The following is a 20,690-nucleotide window of genomic DNA, read 5'->3' on the forward strand; positions in this document are numbered from 1 at the left end:
GTAGGCCTACTGTTTAATAAAGCACCATTTTCGGACAATTTAGCATGTTGCACAACCTTGGCTGAACACGGTGTGCAACATCCTAAATTATCAGAAAATCCGAAAATGGTGTTGGAATATTGTGTTATTAAAACAGTACACATATCATTCCAGTTTGCTTTATGCATGAGCCGGTCCACCGGGGGACTCAACTGAGAATGCACATCAGTCATAGAAGATGTAGCGCCCACTATCGGCTGCGTATGCTAAATTAGCGTATACATCTCAGAAAATACCACATATGTCCATGTGGCTTTTATGTTGAGATCACAACTTCTGTGGAGGCTGACGAGCTATAGGAATATATTTGGAGCAAATATAGGCCTACTTTTAGCTCCCACCAGTGCTCCATTACACAAAACCCAGCTAAAAACAAACGTTTCCACAACTGTGGAGAACGTTCCCTTAAAAGTCTCATTAAGTCATTACCTAATGTTTTCATAGGAATGTTCCAGTGATGTGTAAGGAGTTTCCAAGAGACCATTCCCCTAATGTCAAACAGAACTTGCCCAGAATGTGGTTACCATGTTCTCAGAATATTCAATATGAATGTTATAGACACGTTACATTATAACGTTGCAAGAATGCGGTGTTCAGTTTTCTGGGGGTTAGGAGATTATTCCATCAACGTCACACCAAACATACACAGAACATGGTTGCCATGTTCTCAGATAAGAATGTTCTAGACACGATTCATGGAAACATTGCAAGAACATTCCTGTGTCCAATGACGTTTAAAACATAGGACGTTCTGCCATGGTCCCCTGGAGGTTTTGGTTAGGGACACACTCACACAATGCTTTTAACACACACTTTTTCAATTTACATACATTACCAGTCAAAAGTTTGGACACACCTACTCATTCAAGGGTTTTTCTTAATTTGTACTATTTTCTACATTGTATAATAATAGTCAAGACATGACAACTATGAAATAACACATGGAATCAACATGTCTTCACATGGGATTCGAACTCACAACCTCTTGGTTCACAGCATTCCGCACGTTGCGCTACACCACCATGTCTGTGTCAGTTATCAATTCATCTGACTATTCGCTCATCATAGATTTCATTTACTTATTTCAGAATTACAAACACATAGTTGTCTCATGTTGTTGGGGCATATTATTATTTTTTAATGTTACTCCTTAATCAAGAGGTTGTTCAAATCCCAGGTGAGGACAAGTTGAATAATAATTACTGTATAAATGAACATGCACAATGTCATGTATGTCAAATATGTTAGTTGAAAACGCTGTATGTTGAAAACAATCATCAGGGGAATGTTACAAATCAAATCAAATCAAACGTTATTTGTCACATGAGCCAAATAGAACAGGTGTAGACCTTACAGTTAAACGCTTACATATAAGCCCTTAACCAACAATGCAGTTTTAAGAATAAAAAAATATATATATCTATAATACGAAAAAAACAGGTAACGTTACAAAAACGTTCTCTCACAATGGTTCAGTCTTGTATGTATTCCCAATAACCAGTTAATTTGTGATTTATTCGTATAGAGAGAGTGAATGTAGTTTGGTCAATATGTTTTTATGTGAGATAATTATGCTTGGTAAGGGCCATATACTCCCTTAATCCCATACCAATGTTTAGAAAGAGGTACAATTTCGGTGGTTAGGGTGTGTATTCTTGTTTGGCAACCTCTTGAAATTAATGAAGATACTTGTATTTTGTCTTGCTGAGGCAAGAAGCCATCCAATTAACATAAACACAGACACGTGTGCGCATACACACACCCACACACACACACACATATCGCATCTCCAAGAGGCCTATTTCAAAACAGAATGTTAAAAAGTCCACATATCCTTGAGCATTAGCTCTACCTCAACACAACATACAGTTCTATGTAACCAGAGAGGTCTGCACGCCACAATAGCTAGTCTGTGGTTGAGTGGCCTACACAGACCTATCATTACAGAGGCTGATGATCTAGACCCATCATTTATGTCTCTCTGCATGGCCTAACACACGTACATGAATACAGACACACACATAGCCTACACGCACACACACACGTATGCACACACGCATACGCACAGACACACACACACACACACACACGCATGCACACACACACACGCACACACACGCATGCACACACACACACATACGCACAGACACACACACATACACGCATGCACACACACACACACACGCACACACACACACACGCATGCACACACACACACACACACGCATGCACACACACGCATGCACACACACACACACACACATTAGGGCACAATGTTCACATTAATAGAATAGAGATGTATATTGTTAAAAGGCCTTACTCTGCTGAAAAGCTGCTAGATAGTATGCATGCAGGCCTACAATGTTCACATCCTACACCACCATCAGAAGAGCTTGTAGGATCAAATCACAGGTGTGTAACAATTGCTGCAGGGACTCACCCAGGCCGACACCACCTGACCTGCCTGCACATGGCTCTCCTTTGTAACCAAAAGACATCATTACATTACATGCATTGGCTGATCTGCTCTGAGTGTAAACTCTGAAAACAATCTCAAGTGTTAAGGAGGGATTTACTTTGCGTAGGCTATCTATCTTGAATCTGTTTAATTACTACATGTGCGTAATGACGCGTGCGTAAACCCTTTGGGACCTGTATAGTAACCTATCATATGTTGCTTTTTACTGTTCTAAATGGATAGGGTTTTATCAGAAATCGATGTGAAGAGTTAACAAATTCAAGACAGCTAAAACAATTTTTTCATTTCGGACGTCATAATGCAATGGGCGTGATATAGTCTCCCCATGACAGGCATTTAATGTGTGTTGCTGTTACTGTGAAATTAAACTCACATCAGACAACTCAAATAAAATAATCTAGTCATATAGAATAGAATTTCGTAATTATAATGGTTCATTTTTTCTCTTCTCTGTTGGTTAGTTTATTTACCGCTCTGTGCTATGTGTGATCCTCTGTCCTTTCCTTAGCTGGCAATCTGGGTTCCAAAAATCTGTCACCATTCCAAAGCAATGCGTCTTCGTATGTCGAGCAGAGAGCGGAGAGAGATATTTAGAGCGAGACATATTTCCTTCTCCACTGCCGAAGAGAATACCGCAGCTATTAATAAATAAATAACGACGTAGTAAAACTGTTTGACAGTATGACAAGATCTCCTCTGACTTCTTCTGCTAAAGACACGAATTAGCCTGACGCAAACATGTCATATGGGTCTCAAATCACGTTAAAGCGAGCTGCATAAATAATGCGTGCGTGAGTAACATATACTGTAAACGAAGGGAGAAATCAGGGAGGATAGCGGAGGGCCAGTGGTAAGCGGCTCACCACTACGAGCCTGTCGTCTGTGCCAGACCAAAGGCGGGGAAAGCGGGCCGAGACATCAACATGTCGAACCGAAAACATCGGGACAACCAAGAGATATGCGCCCGCAAGGTCCGGGAGTTGGCCCAGGCTGGAGTAAACAAACACTGCTTCGAGTGCAGTCAACCCGGGGTGACTTACATCGATATCACCGTGGGCTGCTTCGTTTGCACGTCGTGCTCTGGAATGCTGTAAGTATGGAAAGCTTCTTCTATAACATGCATATTGCGCATAGGCTATTAGGCTACTTATGCCTACAATTATAATAAAACTATACAACTAAGCCCATTGCATGCCAACCCGGACTCATGGGTAGACGTAACATAGTAAATGTAAATTTGTGTTTCTCCAATTAAAATGTTATGTATTAATTTGTGGGTGTCCATGATCCATTTTGTATGATATGTTATGAATTGCAATTCGTACAATATTCTACAAATTACAATTTGTACAATATGTTACCAATTTGCAAAACGAATGATATGTTACGAATTCCAATTTGTTGTGGCTAATGCTAATGTTAGTTAGGCTAGGGTTTAGGGCAGGGTTTCCCAAACTCGGTCCTCAGGACCCCAAGGGGTGCACGTTTATTTTTTTTGCACTAGCACTACACAGATGATTCAAATAATCAATTAATCATCAAACTGTATAGTGTTAGGGCAAAAACCAAAACATCAACCCCTTGGGGTCCTGAGTACGGAGTTCGGGAAATGCTGGGTTAGAGGTTAAGGTTAGGGTTAGGACTTAAGTTAAAGGGTTAAGGGTACAGATAGGTGTTTGCTAACATGCTAAGTAGTTACAAATTAGCTAAAAAGTAGTAAGTAGTTGCAAAGTTGCTAATTAGATAAAATGCTAAAGTTGGCTGTGATGAGATTTCCACACACAACCTTTGGGTTGCTAGAAGTTCCCAGTATACGCCCACCCATCCACCCTGACCAATCACCCAACTTAATTTTTGTTCCTTAATTAACCTTCTGTCTTATGTAACCATACCAATCGTAACATAATTTGAGTGTCACCGGGGGCACACTGCACCGGGTGCACACTGCCTGCCCTCCAGAACATCTACAGCACCCGATGTCACAGGAAGGCCAAGAAGATCATCAAGGACCTCAGCCACCCGAGCCACAGCCTGTTCACCACGCTACCATCTAGAAGGCGGAGATAGTACAGGTGCATCAAATCTGGGACCGAGACTGAAAAACAGCTTCTATCTCCAGTAGGAATGCACAATATATCGGTAAGCATATCGGAATTGGTCGATATTAGCTAAAAATGCCAACATCGGATGTCTTGTTTAACGCCGATGTACAAAACCGATGTCAAAGCTGACGTGCATACCTATCTAACATAGGTAGATGGCGTAATGACGCCACAAAAAATATAGCACTACACGTGCAACACAGCATTCCTAACCTAGCCCACAATGTCTGCTGTGTGGATCGCGCAGTCAACAAGTCGAGCAGTCATTTGAAAGAGTAAGAACATTTCAGTGAGGCAACTCAAAGGCGAAATCCATTAATGCCAAGATAATGGAATGAATTTCCCTTGACAATCAACCGTTCTCTGTCGTGGATGATGTTGGCTTTCGCAGACTGGTCGAGCACCGGTACACACTACCAAGTAGGCACTATTTTTCAGATGTTGCCCTACCGAAGTTACATAGTATTGTTGAAACTCACATCCATGAGCTACTTGCTATGGGTGTCACTGCTATTAGCTTCACAAATGATATTTGGACCAGCGATGTCAGCCCCATGAGCATTATGAGTCTGACAGCACAGTGGGTCCACGAGGATTTCGTACTGAGGAAAGTGCTCAAGAATGTCCTGGTTCTCATACCACTGCTGCCATTTCAATGGCATTTGAGATTGTTTGAAACCTGGAAACATGAACACTCCTAGCTCCATTCGTACAACTGACTCGAGAAATAAGCTCAACTGCGTCTGCAGGTGACGTGATACCCTGTCATGGCATTGAAATGCCTGCTCAACAAAAATGCCAACACAGACCGTCGGTTAACTTGGAAAAATACTCTACTAGAGGCTGTGAACAAGCGATTCGATGGCATTCTCTGAGCCTCTAATTTGTCGCCACCATGCTCGATGCTAGGTACAAGGACCGCTACTTCGATGCAGACAAAAACAGGGTTTACGTGAAATGTTACAGACACAGCTGGACAAGATGGAAACGGACACAGTGACAATGCCCACCAAGGAAGAGGCCACGGACAGACAGAGCTGAAACTTCACTGCTTGACATGTATGACGAAATCCTGGTTGAGACTGAACAAATGAACAACGAAACAGCACAGCAAGTAAGTGAAAGAAATAGGTTTTGATTTTGTTTTACTGGTAATGGGGACATACGTAAATGCCAACAAAATTACTTTTTGGTCAGTGTGTGTGTGTGTTGCAACTATTTAACTGTACTAGAATGCTTAAAAGGCTGCACAAATTTTAAATATTGGTTATCGGTATCGTTTTTTTTTTTTGGCAAGGAAAATATTGGATATCGGACAAAAATGTCATATTGGTGCATCCTTAATCTCCAGGCTTTCAGACTGTTAAACAGTCACCACCTCCCGGCCCAGAACACTGCCCTGAACTTTAGTCACTGTTACTAGGCCGGCTCAATCCTGCACCTTAGAGACTGTTGCTGTAAGGACCGACGCCGGAGACAAGAAGCAGGTACAGGGAGTTGACATTTAATTAGGAACAGACAAAGAGCAAGACATAAACAGCATCAGCACATGGATTCACAATGACAAACGACAATCAATGCAGCAGCGGGGAACAGAGATGGGGAACTGACAAATATAGGGGAGGTAATAGACAGGTGATTGAGTCCAGTTGAGTCCAATAATACGCTGATGCGCGTGACGGGGGGAAGGCAGGTGTGCGTAATGATGGTGGCAGGAGTGCGCAATGCTGGGGAGCCTAGCGCCCTCGAGCGCCAAGGAGGAAGAGCGGGAGCAGGCGTGACAGTACCCCGCACCATCCCGCACCACCCGGCATCCCATCTGGGCGAGCCTGATGGGCCGGCCGAGGGCACGGGTGCTGGACAAGCCGGCTGGGCGTGAAACCCAGACGAACCGGCAGAGGCGTGAGAGCCTGGCGAGCCGGCTGAGGCATAGGAGCCTGACGATCCGGCTGAGGCATGAAGGCCTGTCGTTCCCGCTGAGGCGTGGGAGCCCGATGATCCGGCGGAGGCGTAGCAGCCTGACTAGCTGGCTGGGCATAAAAACATGACGATCCACGTGAGACCTGACGTGGGATGGGCACCTTCTGTGCCAACCGGGGCAAGAAACCTCTCGAGCCAGCTAGGGCGTGACAGCCCGATGAGCTGGCTTAGGCACCCCCGGTTCCATTGGTGTCGGGCCCTGGACCCGACGTCACCACCAACCGGAACGTCAGTACTCCCTGATGCTTCGTATGATAGCTGCTGCATTCTGTAAGGACCGACGCCGGAGACGAGAAGCAGGTACGGGGAGTTGACATTTAATTAGGATCAGACAAAGACCAAGACAGAAACAGCGTCAGCACACGGATACACAATGACAAACGACAATCAATGCAGCAGCGGGGAACAGATGGGGAACTGACATATAGGGGAGGTAATAAACAGGTGATTGAGTCCAGGTGAGTCCAATAATACACTGATGGTGGAAGGCAGGTGTGCGTAATGATGGTGGCAGGAGTGCGCAATGCTGGGGAGCCTGACGCCCTCGAGCCTCTGGGGGGAAGAGCGGGAGCAGGTGTGACAGTTGCCCTATGTACATAGGCATTGACCACAGGTCACTTTAATAATGTTTACATACTGTTTTATCCGGACTCTGACATTGCTCGTTCTAATATTTATATATCTCTTAGTTCCTTTAGATTTTGGGGATTTGGGTGTATTGTTTTGTATTGTCAGGTATTACTGCACTGTTGGAGCTAGCAACATAAACACTTTGCTACACCCGCTACATCCGTGCTACACCTGCGATCTGTTAAATATGTGTATGCGACCAATAAAATGTAATTTGATTTGATTACTATGTTACGTCAGGTCTATGAGACCAGGCTGTGCATGCCGATAATGATTAACCAGTATGTTGCATCTGCAGATTCAATTTTAGGATGCTGCTGTTACATTTGAGTATTGACAAGAAACTGTAACATGTGTCTCTTCCTCCCCTTGGTGTCCTATGCTACAGTTAATCAGACTACTTTATCATTTTCAGGCGTGTCCGTAGTCGCGCTCGTGTTACGTTTCATTTCGGCATGGCTCCAGGTTTGGCGTTCTCTTCAGGCTCATGTATTGTATTCTGCATGCAGACCATAGCTCAGATCCCCAACAGATTATAGGCTGTGGCTGAGGGACATTTCGCAAGGTTTCACTAATTCGCAGCGGTGAGATTTCAGCACAGGTTTAGAGTCTTGGACATGCTGTCTCACTCCAAAGAACAGTGCATGAGCACAATATTATGTACTGTTGGGTAAGCCTTCTCTACACTGTATACATTTTCACTATGGCCATTTTCACTGTAACAATTCATTTTCACTTTTTCTCACAGTCACCTGTCATTGTATCCATTTTTTTGAAAAATTTAAATACCCTCTGCAGCCCTTTCCTCTTTTAAATGCTGTATCACAAGTGTTCGTCTTTAGCGATTTATGTTGTTATAAATGTGGAGTGCCCCCATTCACATATCTTACATATCTCTTTTATCGGTTTCTCTTTTTCCAATCTCTCTCTTCTCTCAGGAGAGGACTCAACCCTCCCCACAGAGTCAAGTCTATCTCCATGACAACCTTCTCCCAACAGGAAGTGGAGTTTCTGCAAAACCATGGCAATGAGGTGAGTGACAGTCAGGTGGGCTTGTAGGCGGGACTTAACAGTATTACACCTGTATTTCACCCACCTCATTTCAATTCTGGGCATAATGCTCAAATCTCAGCTGGATACTTCAAGATTTCAACAGCAGGAAAAGGTGAACAAAACGCAACCATGACGCATACTTGGACTCCTAACATTCATTATTAAATATATACATGTCCCATGATGAATAGAGCAAGAATAGATTATATAGATATTATAAATAGATATCATAAATGATAAATGTACATCCTTGGGCTGAGGCCACCAGGAGAGGGATTGAGGCCACATGAGATGGATGAATCTATCTCTCTAAGGAATAGTTTTTTAATGTGAACTAGACTAAATAAGGTCCAGCTAAAATCTCATCCATCTTTATGAGATAGAAGAGGATGCTTGATGCTTCCCTCTCTTGTACCAGTCAGACCAATAGAGTGTAGCACTGTTTGGTGGTTACAGGCTGTTTCTGGAGGAATGTAGGTGCTCTGCCCAATTTGTGCAGTGAATCGGATCGAACATCGCAGTTACTGTACACCCAAACCACCTCATCACTGTGTGTGTGTGTGTGTGGGAGAAAGAGAGAATGTGTGTGTGTGTGTGTGTGTGTGTGTGTGTGTGTGTGTGTGTGTGTGTGTGTGTGTGGTGAGAGAGCGTGTCTGCAGTGAAAGGGATCAAACTTTACAGTTGCACACAATAATACAATTTAGTTAGAAATGAGTTCATGAGTGCGTGCGTACATGAGTGTCTGATTCATTGCACCGATATCGGGTAGAAAAGTCTGGATAGTCAGATTTGGTTAGATCAATGTGTTGATGTTGATGATTCATAATTAATCAGTGAGCTACAGTAGTGTCGATCAGAGGATGTGACTCTAGCATGTTAACTAATGTGTTGGTAGGCAGATGTGTCTATTGCTCATTTTCTACATTAGTGTGTGTGTGTGTGTGTGTGTGTGTGTGTGTGTGTGTGTGTGTGTGTGTGTGTGTGTGTGTGTGTGTGTGTGTGTGTGTGTGTGTGTGTGTGTGTAGAAATGTTTAACTACACTTGTGGGGTTCAGCAGTCCCCACAAGAATAGTAAACTAACAAATATTGGACCAACTGGGGACATTTTGTTGGTCCCCACAAGGTCAAATGCTATTTCTAGGGCGTTTAGGGTTAAGGATAGAATTAGTGGTAGGGTTAGAATTAGGTTTCAGGTTAGAGTTAGGAGCTAGGGTTAGTTTTAGGGTTAGGAGCTAGGGTTAGGTTTAGGGTTAAGGTTAGGTTTTCGGTTTAAGGTTAGGGTAAGGGTACTGATTAGGGTGAGATTCAGGATTAGGTTTAGGATTTTAGGGAAAATAGGATTTTGAATGGGACTGAATTGTGTGTCCCCACAAGGTTAGTTGTACAAGACTGTGTGTGTATGTGTGGTGCCTATTGTTGATGTTCTACATCATTATTTGTGTGTTCGTGATTGTGTGTGCGCACGTACGTGTGTCTGCGGCTCTGCACGTGTGTAGGTGGGGAGGAGGACCTGGCTGTGTGTCTTTGAGCCAAAGACAGATGGATGCTTCAACACAAGGGACTCACAGAAGCTCAAGGAGTTCCTCCAGGACAAATACGAGAAGAAGAAATGGTGAAAAAAATCAATAAAGATATCATATCTCCATAAAGATATCTACAGTTGAAGTCGGAAGTTTACATACACCTTAACCAAATACATTTAAACTCAGTTTTTCACAATTCCTGACATTTAATCCTAGTAAAAATTCCCTGTCTTAGGTCAGTTAGGATCACCACTTTATTTTAAGAATGTGAAATGTCAGAATAATAGCTTTTATTTATTTTATCACATTTATCACAGAATAACAGCTTTTATTTCTTTTATCACATTCCCAGTGGGTTAGAAGTTTACATGCACTCAATTAGTATTTGGTAGCATTGCCTTTAAATTGTTTAACTTGGGTCAAATGTTTCGGGTAGCCTTCTACAAGCTTCTCACAATAAGTTGGGTGAATTTTGGCCCATTCCTCCTGACAGAGCTGGTGTAACTGAGTCAGGTTTCAAGGCCTCCTTGCTTGCACAGGCTTTTTCAGTTCTGTCCACAAATGTTCTATAGGATTGAGGTCAGGGCTTTGTGATGGCCACTCCAATACCTTGACTTTGTTGTCCTCAAGCCATTTTGACACAACTTTGGAAGTATGCTTGGGGTCATTGTCCATTTGGAAGACCCATTTGTAACCAAGCTTAACTTCATGACTGTTGTCTTGAGATGTTGCTTCAATATATCCACATCATTTTCCTTCTTCATGAAGCCATCTATTTTGTGAAGTGCACCAGTCCCTCCTGCAGAAAAGCACCCCCACAACATGATGCTGCCAACCCCATGCTTCACGGTTGGGATGGTGATCTTCAGCTTGCAAGCCTCCCCCTTTTTCCTCCAAACATAACGATGGTCATTATGGACAAACAGTTCTTTTTTTGTTTCATCAGACCAGAGGACATTTCTCCATGTGCAGTTGCAAAGCGTAGTCTGGCTTTTTTATGGCGGTTTTGGAGCAGTGGCTTCTTCCTTGCTGAGCAGCCATTCAGTTTATGTCGATATAGGACTCGTTTTACTGTGGATATAGATACTTTTGTACCTGTTTCCTCCAGCATCTTCACAAGGTCCTTTGCTGTTGTTCTGGGATGGATTTGCACTTTTCGAACCAAAGTACGTTCATCTCTAGGAGACAGAACGCGTCTCCTTCCTGAGCGGTATGACGGCGGCGTGGTCCCATGGTGTTTATACTTGCGTACTATTGTTTGCACAGATGAACGTGGTACCTTCAGGCGTTTGGAAATTGCTCCCAAGGATGAACCAGACTTGTGGAGGTCTACATTTTTCTTTCTGAGGTCTTGGCTGATTATTTTAGATTTTCCCATGATGTCAAGCAAAGAGGCACTGAGTTTTAAGGTAGGCCTTGAAATACATCCACGGGTACACCTCCAATTGACTCAAATGATGCCAATTAGCCTATCAGAAGCTTTTAAAGCCATGACATAATTTTCTGGAATTTTCCAAGCTGTTTAAAGGCACAGCCAACTTAGTATATGTAAACTTCTAACTCCATGGAATTGTGATACAGTGAATTATAAGTGAAATAATCTGTCTGTAAACAATTGTTTGAAAAATTACTTGTTTCATGGACAAAGTAGATGTCTGAACCGACTTGCCAAAACTACAGTTTGTTAACAAGAAATTTGTAGCGTGGTTGAAAAACGAGTTTTAATGACTCCAACCTAAGTGTATGTAAACTTCCGACGTCAACAGTATATGTCAGACGTACCACCTATTTCGAACTCATCCCAACTGAAAGTTGTACACTGAGTTGAATGTGTTAAATGTCCATTCAAATTATTTTTAGCACAATGCATTTACTTACATTGGAAAAAATGATTTTTTTATTAGTTTAGTCTCATTGAACTAAAATCTCTTCTTCAAATGTAGTCACAGCAACATGGAACTATTTTTCAGGCATTTTTCGAAGAACAAGAGCCGGAGGGAGGTGGAGGGACCCTGGAGCCCGCCGGGGGTGCAGGCCTTACCCTCCTCTCACGGCCCCCCACCCACCCAGGCCCCATCCCACGCCATGCCCCCCTCCGCTAGACCCATACGCACACTGGTGAGATACCTATCTCCTCCGATGGATAGAGGGATATTTCATGTATATAAAGCTTTATTAAATTAAATTGAAGGAGAAAGTGAAGAGGAAAGGGGGGAGAGAGAGAGTGAAGAGAGAGGGAGAGAGAAAGGAGGGAGAGAGGGAAAAAGAAGTGGAGAGAGAGAGATAGAAAGTAAGAGAAAGAGAGAGAGAGGTGCTACTGTGGAGAAGAGTAAGAGTTAGTGAGAGTTGTTACTGTGGAGAAGAATAATGGAGTTAGAAGTGTTACTGTGGAGAAGACTAATAGAGTTAGAAGTGTTACTGTGAAGAAGACTAATAGAGTTAGAAGTGTTACTGTGGAGCAGACTAATATAGTTAGAGGTGTTACTGTGGAGAAGACTAATAGAGTTAGGAAGTGTTACTGTGGAGAAGACTAATAGAGATAGAAGTGTTACTGTGGAGAAGACTAATAGAGTTAGAAGTGTTACTGTGGAGAAGACTAATAGAGTTAGAAGTGTTACTGTGGAGCAGACTAATATAGTTAGACTAATAGAGTTAGAAGTGTTACTGTGGAGAAGACTAATAGAGTTAGGAAGTGTTACTGTGGAGAAGACTAATAGAGATAGAAGTGTTACTGTGGAGAAGACTAATAGAGATAGAAGTGTTACTGTGGAGAAGACTAATAGAGTTAGAAGTGTTACTGTGGAGAAGACTAATAGAGTTAGAAGTGTTACTGTGGAGAAGACTAATAGAGTTAGAAGTGTTACTGTGGAGAAGACTAATAGAGTTAGAAGTGTTACTGTGGAGAAGACTAATAGAGTTAGAAGTGTTACTGTGGAGAAGACTAATAGAGTTAGGAAGTGTTACTGTGGAGAAGACTAATAGAGATAGAAGTGTTACTGTGGAGAAGACTAATAGAGTTAGAAGTGTTACTGTGGAGAAGACTAATAGAGTTAGAAGTGTTACTGTGGAGAAGACTAATAGAGTTAGAAGTGTTACTGTGGAGAAGACTAATAGAGTTAGGAAGTGTTACTGTGGAGAAGACTAATAGAGATAGAAGTGTTACTGTGGAGAAGACTAATAGAGTTAGAGGTGTTACTGTGGAGAAGACTAATATAGTTAGACTAATAGAGTTAGAAGTGTTACTGTGGAGCAGACTAATAGAGTTAGAAGTGTTACTGTGGAGAAGACTAATAGAGTTAGAAGTGTTACTGTGGAGAAGACTAATAGAGTTAGAAGTGTTACTGTGGAGAAGACTAATAGAGTTAGGAAGTGTTACTGTGGAGAAGACTAATAGAGATAGAAGTGTTACTGTGGAGAAGACTAATAGAGTTAGAGGTGTTACTGTGGAGAAGACTAATAGAGTTAGAAGTGTTACTGTGGAGAAGACTAATAGAGATAGAAGTGTTACTGTGGAGAAGACTAATAGAGTTAGAGGTTTTACTGTGGAGAAGACTAATAGAGTTAGAGGTTTTACTGTGGAGAAGACTAATAGAGTTAGAGAGAGGTGAATACTGTACCTGAATACTGTACCGATAGAGATCCAATGACACAGAGAGACAGAGACGGATGACCAAAGAGAACCCACTCCAGGTCATCTTCACAGCAAAGATAAAGGGGTGAATAACAGATGAAATGTTAAATGAGGATAATGTAACACAGAGGAGAAATACACCAACCCACTATGTGGTCCCCCCCCCCCCCCTCCTCACATCTCCCCTCTCCTCCAGTCCCAGTCCCAGCTCTCGTCCTGGGGGGACAGAGTCCCTGCCATCTCCCCTGCGGACATGAGGGCTGATGTGTTTACCGCCCGTGCTCCCTCACGCTCCCAGAGCTTTAGAGACCCCCCAATGAAAGGTAGAACCGTTCACATTCTTTTTTGGTACAATGAATAATGGAGCCTGAGGCAACATTGTTTGACGCCTGTTTCTTCTTTCTCTTTCCACCTCTCTCTATCGTTATGAATGTTTCTTTCCCTTTCTCACTCTTTCTGTTTCTCTCCTTGCCAATCTCTCTGTCCTCTCTACCGCTCTCTCTCTCTCTCTCTCTCTGTCTGTCGCTCACTCACTCTCTCTCGCCCTCTCTCTCGCTCTCTCTCTCTCTCTCAGAGTCTCTACTGAGAGGTATAGAGAGACAACGTCCAGGCTCTCTGTCTTCAACAATGGGACCCCAGAGCCACGCCCCCTCCTTTCCAGCCCTCCCTCGACCCTCAGGTAAAGACCACACCCTTCTCTACTTACATATCTCTCCATTTCTCTCTCTCAACTTTTACCTCCTTAGCCAGTAGCACTTTCAAAAACAACTTCACTTTAGTTGTTTTTTTACCTTTCTTTAACTACGCAGGTAAGGCACGAACCCGTACTGTAATTGATTGTGTCCTGAATTTTTATTCAGAGGTATAGAACAAAACAGAATACAATAGAATATAATATAGCCTTGGTGGGAGTGCATACTGGCCAGTAGTCCTGTACTCTTCTGCTATTAATTCTGATTAGTCCGTTTCTCGCTTCAAAGTCCCTGATCGGAGAACTGGCCAGGTCAAGTAGAGACGCACTGTACCCTGAGATAGATAGATGGAGAGAGAGAAATAACACGAATAAAACTATTTTTAGAGAGTGGACAATGCCCCATTCAACAGGGGCCCAATGGTATTTCACAGCTCAGAATTATGCTATGATTCTGTCCAGGACAGACCCTATCTAGGAACATATTCAACTCCTGCTGGCTGCTAATACATGTAGCATGCTATACGTTTGTGCAAAGCTAGGATTTCCCCAATAATCCATTGAGGTTCTATTTGCTATCTTGTTTTGGTGAGGCTATTGGATGGTCAAGTCACATGGAAAAACATGCATGGGTTGCGTCTGAAATGGCACCCTATTGCCTATATAGTGCACTACTTTGTAGGCCCTGGTCAAATGCAGTGCACTATATAGGGAATTGGGTGCCATCTCGGACTCACCCCCAGCCTTCCTTATCTCGGCCATCTTTGTTTGGTCCTCTCAGGTCGTACAGTGTCCTCCTCGGGGGGCTTAGCCCCCTTCAGGGCCTTCCCTAAGTCTCTGAGCGTGGATTTTGGGGGGCTCAGCCAGCAGCAGAGTCACAGTGCCCTCAGCATCAACCCCCCAGCCCCCAGCCCAAACACACACACAAACCACCAGGACCGCTATGCTGCCCTGTCCCAACTAAACAGTGTCTTCTCTGACACGTCGCCTGGACCTGGACCTACAGGTAAGGGTAGAAGGAGTGTGTGTGGGGGGTGGGAGATGGTGGGTGTGTGTGTGTGTATGTGTGTGTACACATTTTAGTCCTCACAAGAATAGTACACCAACAACAATTCAGAGAAGTGAGGACATTTTGACGGTCCTCACTCGTAAAAATACTATTTTAGGCTTAGGGGTTAGGTTTAGGATTATGGTAAAGTTTAGGTGTTAGGTAAAATAGGATTTTGAATCCCAAAAAATACCTCACAAGTATAGTAAGACATAGGGGGGGGGGGTGTGTGTGTGTGTGTGTGTGTGTGTGTGTGTGTGTGTGTGTGTGTGTGTGTGTGTGTGTGTGTGTGTAACTAAGTGAGTGAGAGAGTGAGATTATTATCAGTTACATTGCATAATGCCTTACTCTAAATGCCAAGGTTTTACTAAGTGAATGATCCCATTGTGTTTTCTGCACTCAATACTAAACCGTTGGGTTGTTACAGAACAACCTTGGAAATATGTTCCAGTTTAGATTTAGCAATACTACTAACTGCTAACTAATAATAACATAAATGTGCAGGAACAATGCCTTAGGCATATATTATTGTTTTATTCCCATGATTCAATACATAGTATCTCTCCCCTGGGCAATAATATACTGTAGGTAGATTTATGTGTATTTTCTTTTGATTAATATAGCATTGAACTATAAGCTGTTTTTTTTTTACACTGCACAGTCAATAGTTACACCTTGACCAATCACACACTGAGCGTGGAAACTTTGCACCCTATGTCAAATCAAATCAATTACATGTGATCTCTGAAATTAGCCCCCAGCTGAGCCCTGTGCTTATAGACTGGGTGGCTGACAACGTTACAAGGCAGAAGGCCGTATGGTGTTATGATTCAGAGAGGTCTGATAGCTAGCAACAATGACAAGAAGCTGCCATGTGGGGAATCGTATGTGGCTCGTCTCAGCTCGTTGTAGCTTTTTATTGATACCATGTCTTGTTTTGAGGTGTTTTGACCGTCATGTCTATGCTAATATTGGCTAAAATTCGCTAGCTAGCTCACCAACAACTGTAATGATGAATTTGAGGGACAAGTGCTCATTGTGCAAATGTATTTATGTTTTCAATAAACATTTGGAGTCAAAATATAGTTTACATGTTGTCAACAATCTAAGCCCACCCTGTCTGTTTTGCCCCATAGTTGCGCACGCGTCGGTTTTGTTGTTAACCCTAGACAACCAACCCGTCTATGGTTTGTCTATTTATTTGAATGTGTGTTTTCAGCGCCCCCCGGCGGACTACCCCAGTATAGCACCCTATTTGGAAACCGCCTGTCCTCCAGTTCCACTCCTGCCAGGTAATGAATGCAATGTCAAGCAAATACACTTAACATTCCTATTTAATGCATTGAAGAAGTGTAGACTCTGTTAAAGTGCACCAGTCCCGGTACAAATACATTGTTTTATTTGCTCAGGATATCTGCATGCCCTTGGTTTAGTAATTCATGACAGACCCACATCATAGCGGGAGGCAACTGCAATATTAAATTGACTTGTTTTTAATGTTCATGCATGTAATAATATATAGTTGGTCTTAACTCTTTCCTCTTCTTTTCCAACTTTCTTCAGCTCTCCAGGCGTGGATGCTGTGTCGGGATCCCAAACATTTGCAAGTAGGCAGTGTTACAAAAATATGAATCAATCATGGAGGCAGAGGCGCAACCTTTGTTTTAGAAGTTGAGGGGGGACATCTTTTTTTAATTTAATTTTTTTAACCTGTCGGTTAAACACTCCAGACACCCTACCCGACAGCCTACCAGTCCTAAAGCACACCTTTGCCTCGTTTTGTATCACGCTCCAATGATAAAACTGGAGGGGACAAAAATGCAATTTCAGAATGTCCCTCCCCCCGTCCCCAGTGAAAGTTGCGCCCCTGCATGCAGGTGTATATTTTTCATGAAAAACTTTGAAAGGCTTGAACATATCCATGAACTATTGTCTCTGTCTCTCTCTCGCTCTCGCTATCCTTGTCTCTCTCTCTCTCTTTCTCTCTGTCTCCTACCTCCATGTCTCAGACTTCCCCAACCCGTTCAGCTCCAGTTCCAGCTCTCAGCAGCAGCAGCCTGCCCTGTCCCCCAGTAACCCCTTCAACAGGTCCACCTCAGGAGGTAAGCTGCCAGCAGAGCACTTCTTATTCAGCCTGGGGGCAAAGGTCAACAATGTACAGTAACAGGGGTAACTGTATATAAGTAATTTATAGACAGTCTTCATTAGTTAATAGTTCATGTAGTTTAGGAATCATTAACATACAGTTATAATGGAGATTTGGGACCCCTGGATTCTTGGTTTATTGTAATATTTCAATGTACTGTGTGTGACTTAACACCCTTATGTTGTGTTTCCCTATGCAGGTGACTCCAGTGGGTTCGTCAGCTCTCCAACCTCAGTGTTCCCTCCGTCCGCCACCTTCCCAACTCCCGCTACCCAGAATGCATTTCCACACAAGCATGCCAACAACCAGGAAGCCAACGGCAAGTATAAGTCTATTCTAATTCTCGTGCTATTGTTTTCGATTCTCGCCAAATAATTTTGAAAATTTTCTCCAACCGTATAGGACAAGAGCACACAAAAAGTGTTTACCATTTGGTGTTCTATATATATACAAATTACAGTACATGCTTTGCCAAGAAACAAAACAGTTCATCACTGCAGTGCTGCATGGATGTGTTCTCTGGCTGGCCTGCAACAGCATACCCTGTCATCTGTTATATATGGGGGTTGGCCTGTGATCAAAAACAACTCTGCCTCCTCAAACCCTAAGAGGCGCCAACATCACAGCTAATGATGATCACAGCGTCTTCTCCCATGCTTACATAATACCAACTCAGTCCCCAAATATAGAGTTAGAACCCATGGAATTAGAATTAGTGAAACTTCCATGGTGTGAGGGGTGTTGTCTATTCTAGTAATTATAATTCTAGGTTAGCACCCACTTTCATGTTGGATGCTGGATGATTTCAATGTGTTTGAATAGGGTTCTATGTTTGTCAGACTAGTATTGGATGTATTAGTCTTTGGTCCTAATGTATCTCTGATTTTGGGGTGTTGTTGGGTTTGTAGGTTTTGCCTCTTTCCCTGCATCGGACTCTCAACCCAAAGTTCCTCGTCCAATGTCAGTGAACCCATTCACTGTGAGTATCACACCACACCACAGCAACACTACAATAAGCATTGAGTGTACTTCAATAGATTTGCACAGTTTGTTGGGGATTTGGACCGCTACCTGCTTAATTCTCATGCTAATGCTTCATTCAAAAGGTTTTAGAGGGCTTTTCTGGTGATGTAGATGTACAGCAGGAACTCACCCTCTCCCTCCCTCTCTCTCCCTCCATCTCTCCTCACCCTCTCCCACTCTCTCTCTCCCTCCATCTCTCCTCACCCTCTCTCTCTCCTCACCTTCTCTCTCTCTCCATCTCTCCTCACCCTCTCCCACTCTCTCTCCCTCCATCTCTCCTCACCCTCTCCCACTCTCTCTCCTCACCCTCTCCCTCTCCTCACCTCTCTCTCTCTCCATCTCTCCCTCTCTCTCTCCCTCCATCTCTCCTCACCCTCTCCCTCTCTCTCTCCCTCCATCTCTCCTCACCCTCTCCCACTCTCTCTCCCTCCATCTCTCCTCACCCTCTCCCTCTCCTCACCTTCTCTCTCTCTCCATCTCTCCTCTCCCACTCTCTCTCTCCATCTCTCCTCACCCTCTCTCTCTCCTCACCTTCTCTCTCTCTCTCCATCTCTCCTCACCCTCTCCCTCCCTCCCTCCATCTCCTCACCCTCCCCTCTCTCTCTCTCTCCATCTCTCCTCACCCTCTCCCTCCCCCTCTCCTCTCCATCGCTCCTCACCCTCTCCCTCTCTCTCCATCTCTCCTCACCCTCTCCCTCTCTCTCTCCTCACCTTCTCTCTCATCTCTCCTCACCCTCTCTCTCCCTCCATCTCTCCTCACCCTCTCCCTCTCTCTCTCCTCACCTTCTCTCTCTCTCCATCTCTCCTCACCCTCTCCAACTCTCCTCACCCTCTCTCTTTCTATCTTTCCCTTACCCTCTTTCCATCTCTCCCTCTCCATCTCTCCCACCCTCACTCTTTCCATATCTCCCTCACCCTTTCCCTCCTTCCATATCTCCCTTATCCTTTCCCTGTCTTTCCATCTCTCCCTCCCTCTCTCTCTCCTCTCCATCTCTCAGGGGAATGTTTACTCGAGTAGAGGAACATCGCGAAACCCTTTCATCTGATACCGGCGCCCCCGGCTACCCCCCAACCACCCCTGGGCACATGAAGACCAGTGAACTTTAGGAGCTTCTGCCATTTCAATGCCTCTAGAGTATTTTCGCCTTCAGAGAGAGGGGAAACCTTCATGCAGGCTCCTCTCCCCTCTACGTACATGTGTGTGTGGAGTCTCTGTACAGTAATGTTGATCTGTTGAAATAACGTGTACAAATGCGTGCCTGTGTGTGTGTGTGTGTGTGTGTGTGTCTGTGAGTGACCATATATTAAAGGTGTTTGTATGACAATAGAATCCACCTCAGGGCTCAGTGGGTGCCATCAACAAGACACATACACACACACACACACACGCTTCGCTGTTTCTCCCATGTCCCGCTTTTGTGCAACAACAGTCCCATTTGTAAAACAGTACGCCAAATCATCACATTCGGCTTGCTTTTTGGAGCCACCTCTGAAAACGGCCTTCAAAAACTCCCCAAAACTAGCCAGTCCAGTTAGTCAGTCAGCGTGTATCAAGTTACAGAAGGGAGAGATATCCCACTTCAAGGCTATGAGAGCTGAACAAGATGACAAGAGCAAAAAATTATGACAAGCAAGCATTTTTTTCCCATAGTGATGGTTATGGCAGCCTTAACACAACATCCTCCTAATGCATGTAGATAGGAGGACATTACAGACAAGCCTGTCTTTCCCCCCATGTGCTGTGTGTATGTATGTGGAAAACACGTTTGTATTGTTTTATGTCCGTTTTTGTCTTGAGTAAATCATTTGTGTTTCAGTCTCAGACTGCATGCGCTTGGAGGGCTTCAAGAGGAGATACTATTGAATGTAAAAGCTATTTTCAAAACAAAACTGTTTTATTTCTCCCTGTAATGGACCAAATGTTTGTTATTTTGGGTGAAAATAAGAGATGAAATTGATCTCGTGCAAACAAAAGAAAGAGTTCTATTGAGAAAGTGTTTGTAATGATGTGTCCATGTTCATAAATTCAAATATTTGTCGCGTCTTTAAACAGTGTCTAGTTCTTTATTCGGTGTGTGAGAGAAAATATTTCATGATATATAACTTGTAACAAACTATTTGGATAATCAAATATTTACCCAAGTAATTGCTTCCGTTGGCTTTCAGCCAATTATGGATAGCCTATTTAAAAACTTCCCTATTGACAACTTGAAATAGGTCAATTCAACCACCAGGTGGCGTATGTTGCACAGTTTTCTAGCCTTGTCCATGAGGTGGCATATACGCTAAGTATACAAAAGATTAAGAACACCTGTTCATTCCATGATATGGACTGACCAGGTGAA

The 20,690-nt window shown here is 43.4% G+C and overlaps 1 protein-coding gene across 1 annotated transcript; it reads left to right on the forward strand.

The window, feature by feature from the left end:
- Positions 1–2,895: 2,895 nt before the first annotated feature.
- LOC106608781 (arf-GAP domain and FG repeat-containing protein 2) lies at positions 2,896–20,395 on the forward strand. The gene is made up of 13 exons (XM_014206908.3): positions 2,896–3,608; positions 8,169–8,262; positions 9,780–9,895; positions 11,777–11,924; positions 13,634–13,760; positions 14,012–14,116; positions 14,910–15,134; positions 16,396–16,468; positions 16,740–16,783; positions 17,186–17,278; positions 17,522–17,641; positions 18,231–18,301; positions 19,344–20,395. Exons 1-13 carry the CDS (start codon positions 3,442–3,444, stop codon positions 19,389–19,391), a joined length of 1,431 nt encoding a protein of 476 aa, XP_014062383.1. The 5' UTR covers positions 2,896–3,441; the 3' UTR covers positions 19,392–20,395.
- Positions 20,396–20,690: the final 295 nt, after the last annotated feature.

Source organism: Salmo salar, chromosome 07, assembly GCF_965601325.2.
Source record: "Salmo salar chromosome 07, fSalSal1, whole genome shotgun sequence".
Classification (NCBI taxonomy): domain Eukaryota; kingdom Metazoa; phylum Chordata; class Actinopteri; order Salmoniformes; family Salmonidae; genus Salmo; species Salmo salar.

Bases quoted from the DNA above. Each gene is read 5' to 3' on its own strand.
- LOC106608781 (XM_014206908.3), top strand. From the start codon at position 3,442: ATGTCGAACCGAAAACATCGGGACAACCAAGAGATATGCGCCCGCAAG. The intron at 11,925-13,633 runs GTGAGATACCTA...CCTCTCCTCCAG, and splicing joins CTAGACCCATACGCACACTG to TCCCAGTCCCAGCTCTCGTC. The intron at 18,302-19,343 runs GTGAGTATCACA...TCCATCTCTCAG, and splicing joins TGTCAGTGAACCCATTCACT to GGGAATGTTTACTCGAGTAG.